General features: G+C 34.5%; 3 protein-coding genes and 1 non-coding gene across 6 annotated transcripts; 1 reads left to right on the top strand and 3 right to left on the bottom strand.

Moving 5' to 3' along the window:
* Nucleotides 1–740: 740 nt before the first annotated feature.
* TRNAS-UGA (transfer RNA serine (anticodon UGA)) lies at nt 741–821 on the bottom strand. Its single transcript has one exon. It is a non-coding gene; the product is annotated as a tRNA-Ser (tRNA).
* A 1,132-nt stretch (nt 822–1,953) lies between these two features.
* LOC108195055 (F-box protein At2g02240-like) lies at nt 1,954–8,918 on the top strand. Of its 2 annotated transcripts, none has more exons than XM_017361988.2 (4): nt 1,954–3,788; nt 7,460–7,743; nt 7,848–7,972; nt 8,193–8,918. In XM_017361988.2, the coding sequence occupies exons 2-4, from the start codon at nt 7,540–7,542 to the stop codon at nt 8,599–8,601; spliced, it is 738 nt and encodes a 245-aa protein (XP_017217477.2). In that variant the 5' UTR covers nt 1,954–3,788; nt 7,460–7,539; the 3' UTR covers nt 8,602–8,918. The 2 variants fall into 2 exon arrangements, with proteins under 2 accessions (XP_017217477.2, XP_063937937.1); XM_064081867.1 differs by having other exon boundaries at nt 7,909–7,972; nt 8,193–8,388.
* Nucleotides 4,000–5,744, bottom strand: LOC108195056 (F-box protein PP2-B10-like). The gene is made up of 4 exons (XM_017361989.1): nt 5,671–5,744; nt 5,032–5,296; nt 4,551–4,681; nt 4,000–4,438 (listed from the first exon to the last, which is right to left on the bottom strand). Exons 1-4 carry the CDS (start codon nt 5,742–5,744, stop codon nt 4,000–4,002), a joined length of 909 nt encoding a protein of 302 aa, XP_017217478.1.
* Nucleotides 8,919–14,497: 5,579 nt separating the features above from the next.
* LOC135147691 (uncharacterized) lies at nt 14,498–16,845 on the bottom strand. 2 transcript variants are annotated; one of them, XM_064080920.1, is made up of 3 exons: nt 16,464–16,845; nt 15,436–16,238; nt 14,498–15,351 (listed from the first exon to the last, which is right to left on the bottom strand). In XM_064080920.1, exons 2-3 carry the CDS (start codon nt 16,235–16,237, stop codon nt 14,615–14,617), a joined length of 1,539 nt encoding a protein of 512 aa, XP_063936990.1. In that variant the 5' UTR covers nt 16,238; nt 16,464–16,845; the 3' UTR covers nt 14,498–14,614. The 2 variants fall into 2 exon arrangements, with proteins under 2 accessions (XP_063936990.1, XP_063936989.1); XM_064080919.1 differs by having other exon boundaries at nt 15,436–16,845.
* Nucleotides 16,846–17,565: the final 720 nt, after the last annotated feature.

Raw genomic sequence — 17,565 nt, 5'->3', positions numbered from 1 at the left:
GAAAATTCCCATCCCACCTTTCTAATCTTTTCTGCATTCTTCACATCAGCACTCGACCTTTTACTAATTTCGACCTTCTTTCCTCCATCGTAAATTTTATTTATCCCATCATCGACGTCCTCATTACACAATGACACCTTATTTATCTCGACTTTCTTCCCTTCCTCATAAATTCTATTTATCCCGTTATCAACGTCCTCGTTACTCAACTTATCATCATAGACAGAACCAGACGACACTACTACAGATCTCACTTCCTCGTCTTCACTTTCCTCATCCTCAAGACAATCTGAACAAACACTTGATACATTCGACGACAACAATTCTTCCTCCTCGTCCTGGAGAGACGACATCAATTCCCTCGGTGATCTGCTCATCAAATCAAAAACACTTGACGAATTATTGGAGTGATCCCAGTACTCGTGTTGTTCAAGCTCTTTAAACTTCTCCTTAAGGGCTCTATTTTTTTCCATGCTAGCCTCTCTCTTTCTTTTCCCCATCAGAGCTTCATAGAATGCTTGCTTGAATTTAAAATGAGGATTAACAAGTTTGGTACGTTAAGGAGTTTTTGTTAGTTATGAGAATGGTATTATGCATGAGATTAAATCGGGATAATCATAAAAACCACCATCCACGTCTCACTAGGATAACATTTTGTTTTCAAAATTTGAATTCATAGAATGAATTAGTTGAGTGTCCATTTTGCAACAAATTGTGATATAGGGAAAAAGAGAAAAATACGTCGACAGCAGGGTTCGAACCTGCGCGGGCGAACCCAACAGATTTCAAGTCTGTCTCCTTAACCACTCGGACATATCGACTGAATGAAGAAAAAAGGCCGATCTCACTATATGGAGGTTGAATTTTTAATGCATGCGTACTGTCAGTTGTGTTGATTATCCACTAAAAATTCTGAATTATATTAAAGGCTCAAAAAATAATTTAGTCAATAATAATTAAATTCGAAATAAAACATAGTATCAATTTTATAATAATAATAATAATAATAATATTAATTGTAATCGGCCAACTATGAAAAGAGGGAATATGTGCACATTTGTATAAATATTTTGGGCTTGAAATTTGGGGGCCTCAAGAGAAGTCAGGTGCCGACGTGCCATGGGACTGTTTATCCATGCTATTCACGGCCCCTATTTGTGGTTCATAAACCAGGTATTGTTCAAATCTCTCTTACAATGTTTGATTTTTGCAATTATAAGTGATCATGGCTGTGTTTATCAATTTTTTCATCATAGCTTCAATTCTTGAAGGTTTTCTAAATATTTAGTAACCCAATTTGTTTTAGTTTTTTAATCTTGCTTTTAATAGTTCTTGTTTTATTATAAGTTGTGTTGATTTATTTGATCTTACATGTTAAATGAACCGGCATGCAGGTGGTGGATATAAGACCTATACGACATGAAAATAATGTGTAGAAATGAAACAATGTTAGGATGTTTAAAATTGGATTTGTAGGTCTACAAAAACCAGTTTTTTTTCCAACTATTTGATATGGTCGCCTAATCGCCTTGTATATAAGGTTTTCAAACTAAAATCTTGATGCACACTTAGCACTTTAGGTGGATGTTTGGGTATCTACATATTTCATGTCTGTGTATTTGCGCAAGGGATGCTAAAACTCACTCTACTTAATTGTTTGTCCAATATATATGAAATTGCTCTGCTTGACTTAGGATTTTACTAGTGTCTTTTAGATTTTTTTGGATTATTTTCCCAGTATGTTTTTTAGTTTTTTGTTGACTATAGGAAACAATTTCCTTTATAGAAATGTGGCTTTCATTACTTTGGTAATTAATTAAGGTTTCTGTAGATGTCCATTATATAATACTGCTCCAATTTCATGTTTCAAGTATTCAATTTTTGGCATCCATCACTGTAATTAGTTGTAGCGAATACCATACTGAGCTCAGTTCTTTTGGTTGACATCAGAATTAGCAAAGGCTAGAAGGATTTCTGCACAAGATTGCATATACTGCATAAGTGCCTCCTGTCAAATGGATTAATGAGAGTTTGCTGCAAATGTTAACCGGTCTACTGGTAATACCCCAGGCACGTATTTGTGTCCTTCCTATTTTTATTAAGGGGTGACTAGTCGGTGATTATTCTTCTTATAATTTATGTATTATATAAAACAACAAAATAAATAACAATACAGTTGTGAATGAGTATTTTGCAGGGGAAAACAACCCATCAGTAAATTTAGACAGTCTTCTTGAATCGAGAAGGTTTGCCATTGTTTTCTAATGATCCTGCTTGTGCGTTATATATCTGGTGACTTGCCAAGATCTTCTCTTGTTTGTGTATACAGATTTGTGCACTTGCTGGATTGCTAGCTGACAGCTGTCACATGTGCCTTATATTACACGTGATAGAATTAATTTAAATACACAGGCCAACCAATGAATACGAAAACCACAATCTCTATGCTTGTAGATGATATGACTCGCACATTAATGTGGAAGTTGTCATTCCCGAGAAACTAGATGGACCACAGATGCAGGATCACCCTACACTTGATCATTGGGTCTTTGTACATGTAGATGAGCATGCAAATAACAGCCTTCCGTTGTCAAGGTACAAGTCAAATTCTATAGACGAAGAACAATCAAATCATGTGTATATGCACAATGATGAAAGAAACTCTACTCCTACAGATGTGCGTTAAGATTAATGAAATTAAGTGGATGAAAGTAAGTAGAATGGAAGATCTGAATCAGTAAGATATTTCAAGGGCTAATTAAATTTGTCAGAAAGGTCTTACAATGATTGTAACACTTTTTTTAACAAATTTAATTAGCGCATCTTTGAAATATCTTATCGACTTAGATCTTCCGTTCTACTTTCTTTCATCCGCCTAATTTCATTAATCTTAACGTAAATCTGGAGCAGCAGAGTTTCTTTCATCACTGTGCATGTACTCATGATCGAATGTTCTCCGTCTATAGAATTTGACTGTAACTTGACAACAGAAGGATGTTGTCTGCAGGCTCAGCTACATGTACAATGACCCGATCATGTGTAGGGTGATCTTGCATCTCTGGTTCATCTAGTTTCTCGGGAATGACAACTTCCACATTAATGTGTGAGAAATTATCTACAAGCACAAATATTTTGTTCTAGGTATGATTAATGTGTGAAGAGACATGAAAATGATTTGTAGAGATAAAACAATGCGAGGGATGTTCAAGATTGGGTTTGTTAGTATAAGAAAGTCATCTTTTTTCTATTGTTACTTGCTCCTCTATCCACATTAAATTTGGTAATCTGGGTTGTAATTTGTTCTTCAGTAACTATTTTATGTAGTTGCCTCGAAAAGAAGGTTTTTAAATTAAGATCTTTACAACTGATCGAATAATGCATGGTTGACACGTAGCCCTTGTGGTTGGATGTATGGGTATATTTATATTTCAGGTCTGTAATTACACAATATTTAACCAGGGATGGTAAATTCACATTACTGTTTTGTCGTATATGAAACTGCGCTAGGATTTTGCAAGTGCCTTTTAGTTTGTTGCACTATTTTCTCAACTTGTTTTTGAGTTTCTGTTGATGTTACAGGAAACAAATCCATTATGTAGAAAGTTGTTTTCATTACTATGATAATTTAAGGTTTCTGCTGTTGTTCATTCTCTTATCACTGCGCTAATATCATGTTTCAAGTATTCCTTTTTTGACAAGCTTGATTCTTTTGGTTTACATCAGAGATAGCGAAGGGCAGAAGGATTTCTGCCACAGCATAGAATGGACTCCAACACATCGGACTCGGTGTAAGTCAATATTATCATTGCAAATCATATGTTTATATTAATATTATCATCATAATAAGCAATCTCAAAAAGGTATCATGTAATATAACTTAAAAAGTGTATGAAAGACATCTGAAATTTGTTAGAAATTAATGTATAAACCTCTCTAGTACATCGGTCAATTTTTCTCAGACATTGTTCTATTAAAGTTTTTCGAATAGTGAAAGAACTATTACGCTTGCTTAGGTCGCATCTCTATCCCAATAAAGCGGGCACCACACTTGGGCCTTCCACTTTTTACTTCTTTCAAAGTGATCTCAACATCTCTGTTCTCCCCTTTTTTATTGAAATATTCACCCAACTTAACTTCTATAACTTCTATAGAATCAGCATCAACAATTGTTAATTCCCTTGACGTATATTTTTTTTGATAATGGTGATAGCTTTTGGACTCAGCTATTCGAGGATCCAAATGTATGATCGCTTTTGTGCTTTCTTCCCCTGGTATCCCAACACAAGTCTCTATAGGTATGTGAAATCCATAGCAAACGTACTGTGACAGAAAAAACACAAGATAAGCTTCATAGGTCGTGCCTGGTGACAATCTTGACGTGGGTATTCTCCCGCAAACTTCAAGCCAAATTACATGACCAAGCAGCGGCTCATTATCACTGTGTTTACAACAATTACAACTTCAAAAACTTATCAAGCACTTAATAAATGGAATAAGCAAACACAAGGAGCCCAAACCAAAAAATAAAGCATTATGGAGAAGATTCTAACCTTTTCTTCCAGTAATCTGTATCAAGCTGTGTGATTGCTAGCGATTTATGATCAATATAGAGGATAATCTTCCCGCTCCATTTATCTAACCAACAGCGCTGCCCGGAGACAGGATAGTCTGACCAAAAGAGCTGCCAGGTGACAAGAACAAATCAACCAAATTAAACAAAGCAGGGTATAACACATGAAATAAAACAAGGTCATCGTTAAGTGACCAATTCTCCTAAAACCTCAAGATGTTGGGGAAGGGCTTATCAAGTTCATATTATATTCTAACATTCAACCTCACTCAAAAACCCATTTATGGGTTGAGCGTGGAATACGGGCGTCCATCTTTGAGGCATAAACTCGTCTTGTTGAGAGGAGGGCTTATCAAGATCATATTATATTCCAACAGTTAAGTCGATACTGCTGCAATAGCTGTGGACTGAATTAACAGTGACTAAATCATTGTTACAAATAAAAAAAACAAGAAAATTACCTCAGTCGTACAACAGAGATACCAAAACAATCGTTTGCTAGAATCAAAGGTCTTATTGCGTTGTAGAGCAAGTCTCCGATGATCAGGTGGAATGAATGTGTCCCAAACAACATCAGAATTGGCTGACGCCCGGAAACTTTTCGACACAAGTGAGAGCCTCATCACATCCGCAGGGCTTGTGCGTGATAAAATTTCTTGTGTGAACTTTTCTTTAAACCCGTCAGGTAACTTCTTGAATAAATCATGATTTTCATCGCCCATCTCCCTGCCAACAAATTGGATGTAAAAAATAAAATTTAAGGGGCAGTCGGTAGGTAAAAAAGGAATAGCGATTTTTTTTTTTAATATCAATTTTAGTGATATATATATATAGGCTTGTGCTCAAATGAGAACCCCAACTAATGTGAGATATGAGATCTAATCTCAGCCACACATTTTTATCCCCAAATTAAATGATAACCACACATATTAAATGTTAAGTTTAATCCACCCACCCACCCATTTCTCTCACCTCCCCAACCCACCCACCCACCCACCCACTTCTCTCACTGCTCGAGCAACCCCCCCCCCCCCTCCTGACATCAACTCGACGGCAACTCTGCCGCACCTTCCACCACAAACAACACAGATAACACTCACAGTACCTTTGTATACACGTGCTTGCACTCTCTGCTCGCTTCCTCTTCTCTGCACATCATCGCCTTCATCTCCATCGGCGAGGCGGCCACTCCGGCATCGCGGCTGCTGCCGACCTCTATGCCACGTCGACAATCCTCTTCCTCCTTACTTTCATTTACTCACTGACATTGTTGCTCGTCGTCGATCCAATCTCAACGCACGCAGGCAAGCTTCTGATTTCGCTGTCACGTTCTATAATTATGTCGACAGTTTTGGTGGTGCTGAGAGATTTGGTGGTGGTGGTGGTGTTGCTTATGTAGTGATTTTTTTTTATTTCATTCGATTTTTCATGTTTTATTTTGTTCGATTTTGTTGATTTTGATCTTGTTGATTTAAATGCGTGTTAATTTTTATGATTTTGTGATCAGTTTGATGATTTTTGTGCATTGTGTGATTTTAATTATATGTGGTTGGATGTGGTGATTTTGTTTTGTATTTGGGGATTTCGGGGGTGGTGGTGGTGGTTTGTAGATGGTGGTGGTGTGGTAATTTTAATTTACGGTGGTGAATTTTTTTTCTGGTGTTGCTTTCTCATTTTTCGGTATTGATTTCTCATTTTTTTTGTGGTGATTTTTGTTTTTACGGTGGTGATTTTTGTTTTTCTGGTGTTGATTTCTCAATTTCTGGTGGTGATTTTATATTTTACGGTGGTGATTTTATGTTTGCCGGCGGTGATTTTTTAATGGTCGCCGGAGGTGGTGGTTGTCGCCGGAGGTGGTGGTCAGCAGTGGTTGAAGGTGATAGGTAGTTGAATTAGAAGATTGTGAAATAATAAAATATTATTTTAAATGAATGATGAGAGATGAATATAATGTATTTAAATGAATGGCTGAGATTAGATCTCATATCTCACAATAACAGTGGATCTCATTGGAGCATGACTCTATATATATATATATATATATATTCTTCTTATAGTCCACAGAGTACATGAAATCAACTTCTATTTCTATTAGGATTCTCTTATCGTATCCTATTCTATTTCTGTTATTTAGAATATAAAATAGATTATAGGGATTAGGATAGGGACTCATGTAAGTCTTGTAGAATAAGAACTTCTATTTCTATTAGAATTCTATTATCGTATCCTATTTTATTCTGTTATTTAGAATTCTATCTATAGTCTACAAATTACGTGAAATCAACTTCTATTTCTATTAGGATTCTGTTATCGTTGTCTATTTCTATTATTTTGAATATAAAACAGATTATTATTATTATTACTAGCCTTTAACCCGTGCGAAGCACGGGCGGCTATAGAATTCGTAATTTATTAATTATAATTTAAATTTTAACATCATCTTATTAGTATTTAAGTATTAATGAATTAGATTTTAACCTGATTATATTTACAAACTGATTACATTTTTTAGACGACTACGAATTATACCACTATCGGTTTATTATAATATATAGTATATAAATAATATATAAATTATATTTAAAAGAATAATGGTGGAGTTTTTTTATCTTGTATTACATCACAAGTGTTTGTAATTTGAACGGTATAAAACTCTTTAATATTGTAAGAGCAAGAGAAGCCTACATGTGACCGACTTGTAGTTATAAAGGAGATGACCAAACCAAAATTTTGTACGACTACAAATTATACCCATGTTGCCTTATTATAATATAGTATAGATTTTATAGGAGTCTGAACCTATTTTTTTTTATAGGAGTCTGAACCTTGCCCAAATAAGTATTAGAACAAATATTCACCTGAATAAGCATATTGTAACACATATGGCAGGAGAGGGACATGATCACATTGATTTATTTGAAAAGCTTCCTCAAGAATGCATAGAAGAGGTTGTTTGGCGTGTTGGCCCTATGGAGGCATGTAGGCTGTCTGCTGTTTGTAAAAGGTTTCTATCAGCCGCTGAATCAGACCTCGTCTGGGACAGATTTTTGCCCTCTGATTATCGACAATTACGTGACCGGGCCGATGCTCTTCCCAATATGAAATTTGCTCACAAGAAAGATTTGTTTCTGTTTCTCATCGGCAATCATGTCAGCATGGATGGGAATACCATGGTAATACTTCTCACGCCCGTGCTATTTGTTTTTGCAATTTTAGTGATCGATGCATTTAATTTAATAACGATATGACAATGATTTCTTCTCTGTTTGTTGAGTAGTGTTTTTGGTTATGCAAGAGGACTGGCAAGAAGTGTTTTCTTACAGCTATTTCAATCATAGGTGATGTTGAAGAAGTATATTTTGAGGATGTCGGCTGGTCTCGTCTGGAAGTTGAAATATCCAGGTTGGCCTTTTTCTTGTTACATATTTATTATTCGACAAACATGCATCATATTTGTTTAACAGTCCGGCTCCTGACGTATGTATGTTAAGCGGAAAATAATGTCATACCATTCTAGGGTTTTTCATGTTCAACGTTTTTTTTTTCCGCTAGATGCATGCTAGTAACATTGTATTGCTCTGGACCAGCCCCCTTTGTTTAATTGATGTAGTTTCATATGCAGGATTCAGGATTGTTTTACCTTATGTCACCGTGTTGCATTGTTCGGAATCCAGGGAAAGATAAGCACCTCCGTACTATCCCCAAATACTACCTACACAATTTATCTTGTCTGTAGTTCGGCGGAATATATATTTCATTACTGCTATTTTGATGAACCCGTAGAAGTTTCCATAGCTATTAATGGTGTTGAAAGCATTAAACATATTGTCTATCTGGACCCGCGTAAGATGAGGTCGGAAGGGGATAATGATCTCCAATATCCGCAACAGAGAAAAGATGACAGGTTCGAAGTTCAGTTAGGAGAATACTTCAACAAAGGAGGAGGAGAAGAGGTGAATTTGGAGATCACTATGACGGAAGTAAAAAGTGGGAAGCGTAAGTCTGGACCGACTATATATGGAAGGCTTTGAATTCCGACCAAGGCGCACCAATGCAGTTTCATGATGCTCGTATGGTAGTGTTCTTATATCAGTTTACCGTCGAATTTAAAAGACCTGCACCTGAGTAAAAAGACCATATCATAAAGGCAGAAGTTTTATGTTGTTAATGGTATTCATGAATCAAGAACTGGCATCTTTAAGTCCAAAGGCTTATATGAACAAAGACATGTAGCTCCTGAACACCCATCCTAGAGTTAAATCAGCTTTGTCAAAAGACTTGTCCCAGACATAAAGCTACAGAAACGGAGGAGCAATATCTACGCCTAACACACACTATATTGCAAAGATAGCACAACAAATCAATAGCATGGACATTTTAATACATGCAGAAAACATTCTAGGAAATTTTTACTCGAATTTGTAAAAACAGCTTTTCTAAAAGCCTTTTCCATAGCTTTTTGGTCCAAATGTATTTGAAAAATCGAACATGACTTTAATTTCATGTAATTTTATCAATGAACTATTTTTTAAAATATATACCGGCATATATCTTAGACATTTAGAGCCTGTTTGTGGTAGTTTTAAGCTGTTTCTAAATTTAAGCTGAAAAATGTCCATTTGTGTAATAAGTCGGAAACCAGTTTAAAGCCATAAATTCAGAAATTAGTTTGAGGTATTTTTTTCAGTGACTTAATTTTTTTGAACTTTTTTTTTGATAAAAATTACCCATAAGTCATAAATTACTCATAAAACACTTATTTTTATTATTATATTTTTAATAACCTATAAGCTGTTAATAAGTCAAAATTATCGAAACAGACATTTTAAACTACCAGCTTATCAGATTAGTCACGTAAAGTCATAAGTTCTGGCTTCTTAAATACATTAATAAGAATACACACGCATTAAGATACATCTCAAATAACTTTTCTCGCATTATTAATAAAATTAGATCGTAATGTTTTGATTTGCACAATCTTTTCTAATTGTGTTTTTAATAGGTTAAAATCACAAATACATAAAATTTATGCTAGATTAGAAAATTTATTTAAGATACATTTCATGTTCATTAAATTTTTCTTAGGAGACAACATGATACATTACATGTGCTGTGAAAACTAGGTCACAAAACTTGTAATAATTAGAAAGATTTTTAAACACCGAAAAAAAATCAAAGAACTCAAACAAAAATAGTAAATGGTGATTATCATCAAACAAAAATACGAAAAAAACAATCATTTTATTTATATTCTATTCGTTAAGCAATTTGAAAATAAAATGACTAGTTATTTAGCTCATTTTTATTTTTCAATCTGATTGTATAATCAGTTTGGGAATTTGTCATGACTGTGTCAGTGTTTAATGAATGTATTTTGTCAAAAAAAATTAATTTTTGATACAAGAATAATTAATGATGCAAAATATATAATACTAATAATTTTATTAATATTTTTAATTTATAATATAAATTAATAACTTCTTTTTTTTCTAAAATTGAATATGATACCTTAAACTCATATAATTAAATCTAATTTCTCATTCCAATCTCATATTACTTGACGAATCAAATGATATATGTTTGAGCATCTCCAACTATGAATATCCTTAGCTAAAAACTGAGTTCGCATACCAAAAATAAGAAATAGCCAGTATCTTGAAAAACCTTTGTCTATAATTTCAGTCAACCTTTGTCTATAATCTCATATCCTTCAATCATCCTCACCCTTTGTCTATAATTTCACTCAACCTCACTACTTGAAGAACCTCTGGATACCTATAAAAAATTTGTAGGAAAATTGCACAACATTTATTATCATATTGTACTGATATATTCTATTTTAACAATTTAAAATATTAATAACATACTATTTTTAAATTATAGTTAACTAATATAACCAATTCTATCGAAGCACAATATCTTATCGATTCAACAAATTTTACATAATATATCTTATAGATCCATTTTAGCCAACCCCACTCCTACAATGTAAAAATTCCCCGATAAATATTTTCAATATTTTTTCAGTGGGCCCTCTAATGTTTTTAAATACGGATTCTTTAAAAATCCATATTCAATATTGTTCCTCATTTTTCGGTGGGCCCTCTAATATTTCCAACCAACAAAAATGTGTTGTGGGGTCACTTTTTGTCTAGATTTGCCTGAGGCTTTTGCTCAATATAACATGCACTCAGTTGCTCAATATAATACATGCAGCTCAAAAGTACAGCACAACTAAATTGTCCCGTTGCAGCTCTCTGGTATCTATCCCATTGCACCCCCTCATCAAGACCATTTTTATCACTCTCGATCTTTCACAAATTCTAAAAAAATTTAGTTCGAATATTAAATTCTAAAAAAAATTCCATATGCAGATAAAGTTCAATTGTTGGTGTACATCAGTTTAGATGCGCTGTATTCCTTCCCCTTAGACTCAGTATCAAGGTGCATCAGTCTTTCAATTCTGATCGATCAGTTGAAATTCGATTGTATACGGTATGTTTATTTCCGGCAATTGTAATTGATCATAGCTGTGCTTATTAACTTTTTCAATCAAGCCTCAATTGTTGAAAGTTCTTGTAAATGTATACACTCATCTAACTAATTTGTGCCTTTTTGTGTAATTCAAGTATTAAATTTTTTGGTGTACATCAGTTTAGATGTGCAGTAGTCCATCTCCTTTTGTAGATTCATTAGCATCGTTTAATTTTCGGATGATTTAGGTGTTGTTTGGCATTGTTTTCTGTATTCTGTTTTCAGATCAACGTTTTACATGTTTTTATGAATAGAAAACATTTTTTTAGTTATGAAGTAGTAGCTCAATTTGTTTTTTGTTTTTTTTGTTAAGGAGACTTTCATTAGTTCTTGTTTCATTTTCAGTTGTGTCGATTAATTTGATCTTTAAGATGTAATGAACTGGTAGTGGTGGTGAAACTGAAAAGACATGAAAATGATTTGTAGAGATAAAACAATGCAAGGGATGTGTTTAAGATTGTTTTGTAAGCATAAAAGGTCAGATTTTTTGTTTAAATTTTCCCTCAGTATATCCAAGTTAAACTTTGGTCATCTGGGGTGTAATCTGTTCTTTGATAACTATTATAAAGTTGTAGTTGTCTCGAAAAGCTTTAATTCTAATTCACGCTATTGTTGTATATGTAAGTGTGCAGCTTGACTTGGGATTTTACAAGTGCCTTGCTATTGTTGTATATGTAAGGGTGCAGCTTGACTTAAGATCTTACAAGTGCCTTTTAGTGTTCGTTGGATTATTTTCTCATACTTATTTTGAGTTTCTGTGGACTATATTGGAAACATATCCCTTATGTGTAGAATTGTTCTTTCATTGCTGTGATAATTTATTTCTGCTGTTGTTCATTCTCTTATTAGCGCGCTAATACATGTTTCAAAAATTCCTTTTCTGGCATCCATCAGTATAATTAGTTGTAGCAAATCTGAGTGCTATTGTAACTTCTACAAATATATACAATAAATTCCATGCCTGGTTAGTTTGTTATCACTCAGTAGGTTTCTGTTCAGGGTTTTGGCAGGGTTATGAATATCCATCCTCCGTTGCTTATTTATTTAATGTTGTACCAAGAGTATGTGAACATGTGAGTATTCAAATTTCAGCAATTGTATGTTTGTGTGTGAATAATCACAAACGGGACATGTTGTGTAGAAGATTTTACCAACAAATTGTTGATGATTATTTCAAGATTTCTTGTAGGTTAAGGACCCTCCTAGCAATAAAATGCAGTAGTCTAAACCAGAAGAAATAGAATCTGTCTGAAAATGTTCTGTCAACATTAACAATTTTTCTGGTAGTGTTGTTTCTTGATTTTTGTTGACTACAGTAAAAAAAAATCTTCCATATTTCATACTGCCACAGTCTACTGTTGTTGTTCATTCACTTATTCTTGCCCTAATTCTTTTAGTTCACATCAAGGACTGCATAGGTTACAAGAAATGTTTCTGCTCAAGCAAGAATAACATTTGAAATTCACTTATTCAGGGTGTAGAGCTGAATCTCATTAGAATGGACTTCAAAACGTCGTACCATACCAGTGGCATACAAACGTTGGAAAACCTTTTGCACAAAAATGATGTCAAAGGTGCTATAGAGTTTGCCAAGAAGGTGCAAACTTCATCTAGAAAGCTCAGAAGACTTTCGCGTTTTCTGTCCCAAATCATTGTGCAGGTTTCCAGCGAGGATGAGGAAACCGACTGGTACTCAGTTCTTGGTGCCGATCCTTCAGCTGATCTCAAGACAATAAAGAAACTTTACGTGGAAGTGGCTAAGAGTATAAGACTAACTAGGTCGCGTGAAGCATATAGGCTCGTGACTAGAGCATGGGCCATCTTGTCTGAAAAAAATACAAGAAATGATTATGATCTCAGGAGAAGATCGAGAGATTTACAACAGAATGCCTTGGCTGTGACACAGGCAAGCTCATCTGGAAGTAGCAAGAAAAAGAGAAAGAAGAGGGCATCAGATGTAGAACGGAACGTTTCAACGAAGAAAGCTAGGAATGTGGTTCCAAGCCAGCTACATGAACCGGATGCTGCTGTCATGGATCACGGTGGACACGATGCTGCAGCCGTAGAGGATCCAAAAAAGGATGGGCCCAAGACTATGGAGGTTCCGGATTCAGATTCTCGTGATGTTGATGGGGATCATAAGAGCCAGGAATCACTTGCTGAGGAGAAACTCAATGCATTTTACGCTACAATTGAAAATGATTTCGCGTATTTGTTAGATTGACCTGTTAACAAGTAATACCTACTGTTGCAGTTTAATACTGAGCGAGGTAACTGCAGTCAAGCCGAGTTGTAATTTTCAGTAAGAAAAGAGGTAACTTATTTTGGATACTAATTAGTTTAGTGTTTCTTTAATTAGTTATCCTTTTGGAATTGTATTTGTGTAATTCAATGAGGATTCTGTGGTTGGTTTTTTCAAAGTTTACTGAACCAAGTGTTAGAGTGCTACTGTCAGTCTGTAACTTGTACAAGGAAAATAAAAAATACATGCATGGTTAGTTTGCTGTATTCAAGCAGTAGGTTCCCTGTTGGGAGTGTTGATCCTCTATTTTTTTTTTTATATTTATTTATTGACGTAACAGGTGGTCGAGTGCTGAAATTTCTGCAATTGTGCGGTTGTCTGTAAAATAATCACAAACTGGACTTGTTCCGAAGTACTCCCACTGTTTTGAAATATAACTCTTGTGATTTTTTTACACATGTTTCCAAATCTTTTACCGCATGCTAAAAGTCATTATTTTTAAAATTTTCTTTTTTTGAACAAAAATATATGATTGACATTATTATTCAAAAAAGAAAATCAAAAATAATGATTTTAAGTATGCGGTCAAAAGACTTAAGAATACTTAAACACGTGCCAAAAAGTCAAGCGACCTATATTACAAAATGGAGTGAGAAAATTATACCAACAAATTATTCTTCTTCATTTTTCTAAAAAAAGTTCCTAAAAATCAGTATTAAGACGAATGTATTCAACCGAGATTTTAATAAATTATATATAATTTGGATCTAATTGAATTGTATATGATTTTAATTTTATGCGGATTCTAGATTAAGTGTATATCGAATTGGGATTTTAAAGAATTTTTATTTTCATTTGTGAAATTTGAGGGTATTCAACTCGGATTTTTTAAAATATAGGTGTATTCAATTAGGATTTTAAATTTTAGGGAAATTCTCAATGGTACACTTATAGTTTTGGCTTTTCCAAATGGTACGCAAAAAGTTTTTGGCTTCTCAATGGTACACTCATACTATTCTACCTTTCTTTGCTATACACCTCCCGTCAACAGCTGTTAACCAAACGTTAATTTTTCCATAAAAACAGTATAAACATGATAAGAAATGTAAAAACCAGCCAACAAAACAGTAAAAATGATCCAAAAAGATTCATAGACACTAATTTAAAAATTCCAACATGATCCAAGTAGAAGCAACAGAAGTTCAGGTCTCAACATCATAATAAACTTTCTAAACACACCAACCAAAAAACAGAATGCATTAATGTTCTTAAATATTAGATGAAGCAGGTTGAGAAATGTTAATCTCAGTAGCCTGTGATGATTTAGATGCTTCCTTTGCCGCCTTAGCTGCTGCCTTTGCTGCATTGGATTGGTCTCTCACTCTTGGATTTCTTATCACCACAGGTTCACCCTTTTCTTGTGCTTCCTTCTTTTTTTTAGCAGTAAGGCCTCCTCTGCAGGTCCTTGAATTGTGACCATAACAGTCACATTTAGTGCACTTTACTGTTTTGGCTCTCTTGCCTTTTTGATCTTCCCCTTCCTCTCTTTTTCTATTTCTGCAAGGTCTGCCAACACCTCTTTTGAGTGTTGGTGGTTTAATAGTAGGAATGTCTTCAAATGATGGCCACTGATCTTTGTCAGGTATTGGGTTGATGCCAAAACTGTAGGCCTGCTTATATGTCTTCACTGAATACCATGTGCTTACTACCTTGTGGGGATCGATTTTAGCATGCAACATTGCTCTAATGGCATGCCTACATGGTATTCCAGACAACTGCCAAGCACCACAAGAACAAATTTTTGAGTTCAAAGATAAAGGAAATTGAGATGTACCCTCATGGATCTCATATTCTCCAGGTTTTGACATGTAAGCTTTGCAACTGATTGTCTCCTTGCTTATAACTTTCAAAATCTTGACAATCTTTGGACAGAGGTCATCATCATGCCAAGTACTTGCAGCTTGCTGTCTAGTTGCCATTCTCACCATGCAAACTCTCCTAATCCCTAAACAAAAAAAAGAGACAAAGTTAGAACATGTTTGCAGGCAATGAAAACCAAGTCTGAATGAAAAAACAAGTATAAATGTACCTTCAAGCAAGGTCAACACTGGTCTGCATCTATCAACTCCTAAAGTGGAGTTACAACTCTCAACAAAATTGCTTTGTGTTTGAGTCATTGCAGACTGGTCAAAGGCATTAACAGAGGCATTGGCAGAGGCATTAGCAGAGACAGTGTCATTGTTTGTGTTTGGTAAAGGGGAAAATCTGGGACTCCTCCTAATCTTCAAATTCTTAAAGGCTGTATTAGGTGAGATAGGAGGTGAGGGTAGGATATTAGGTGTGATTGTGGTTTTAGTCTTTGGCTTAGGCTTAGGTTTGGGTTTGGCTTTAGTCTTTGGCTTAGCTATAGGTTTAGGTTTGGCTTTAGTCTTTGGCTTCTGTTTTGGGTTACTTGTGGATGGTTTCACTGAGGTGTCCTCAAGATCATTCAAAGACACGTCAAATTCATCTTCAGTGTCATTCTCATCCTCATTTTCTGCATTACCATCAACCTCAACAGTCTTCTTATGCTCATTTTGCCTTCTCAGATTCATAACCAGCTTGTACAGGGGAGTGGGTTGCATCTTTGTCCTAACCCATATCATAATCTCAGTACTGTCTTTAAACCTTTCGAACATTTGCATCAGATGGGCATCATTCTCTAACCATTTGTGTCTCATATTCCAAGCATACGCAAAGGTTGGATAACCAAAATCTAAGTGAATACCCCTTCTTTCAGCCTCATCTTCATACTCCACAATTAGGTCCAACAACGTGCATTTATCTATTTCGACCTTAATATCTATATTGCTATCCCTCCAATTAAACGTCAAAACCTTATGATCACCCATTCTACAGTACAAAACAAACCCAAACATTCAACAAGAATATACATACCAGACTACACATAACAATACATTACTTTAAGAAATAGCAGCACCAACAACTATACACGTACAACAATGTATACATACAGTGGAATATGCATGGGCACAACATATTTATACACACAATAAACAACAAACACAAGAAGAACGAAACACAAGTGAAGCAGAAGGTGGAGAAAACGAAATATACCTCAGTTGAAGATGAATTGCAGATTGAACAGATGGAGAATCGAGTGTGCACTCCTGATTGAGAAGAAAACGAAACGAGTGTGCTCTCTCTCGTACAAACCCTTGGTGCTGCACTCGACCGTTAAGCCCTCTTTTTTACCTAAGCCCTCTTTTTTACCTAACCCGACTTTAACCCACCTCTGCTGTAATTTCATATGTTTTTAAATTTTTTTTAATTTTAATTAAAGGTTAATTGAGGAGAAGTTAACGTTTTATTAACAGCTGTTAACGGGAGGAGTATGGCGCGGAACGTTTGAATAGTATACGTGTACCATTGAGAAGCCAAAAACTTTTTGCGTACCATTTGGAAAAGCCAAAACTATAAGTGTACCATTGAGAATTTCCCTAAATTTTACCTTTAATCAGGATTTTAAATTATACTTGAATTTGATGGTATTCAATTGCAGTTATATAAAATTCATTAAAATATGATAATATTCAAATGTTGATGCATGTTTGGGACTTCATAAAATGATACATTTTATCATATTGTTTGGTATATTTAAGGATATTTGAAATTCCACTAAAATTAATAAAATTTTGAAGTATTGTGTTTAAATCCAAAAGACACTACATCAACTTTACGACATTTTATCTAGGATCCACATAAATTCATAATAAAATACGATTCATTAAAATCTATAGACTATAATAAGTCCGTCAAAATCTCAGTTGAATATACCCCCTAAATACTATTAAAATATACAAGCTATATAAAATGTATCAAAATTTCAGTTGAATACACCCCTCAAATGTCGCATGATTGATGTAAGAATTCATCACTTTATGTAGTTCAAAAAATTCATGAGCATCTGAATACCATTGGGTTTTAAATAACTTCAATTGAATACCCTCATATATTTAAGCATAATTGAAATCCTAATTGAACATCACCAGATTTTATAATATATTTTAAAATTTTCATAAAATACCCCAAAATCCTGAGAATGGAATACAACCGGATTTCACTAGTGAAAAAACAATATTTTAAAATCTCAATTACATACACGTCTTAAATATCCATCATTTTACTTGGGTGGACCCACTAGTATTATTTTAAGTAC

Source organism: Daucus carota, chromosome 7 (assembly GCF_001625215.2).
Source record: "Daucus carota subsp. sativus chromosome 7, DH1 v3.0, whole genome shotgun sequence".
Lineage (NCBI taxonomy): Eukaryota > Viridiplantae > Streptophyta > Magnoliopsida > Apiales > Apiaceae > Daucus > Daucus carota.
The sequence above is the reverse complement of the archived record's forward strand: the minus strand, read 5'-3'. Positions and strand labels throughout refer to the sequence as shown.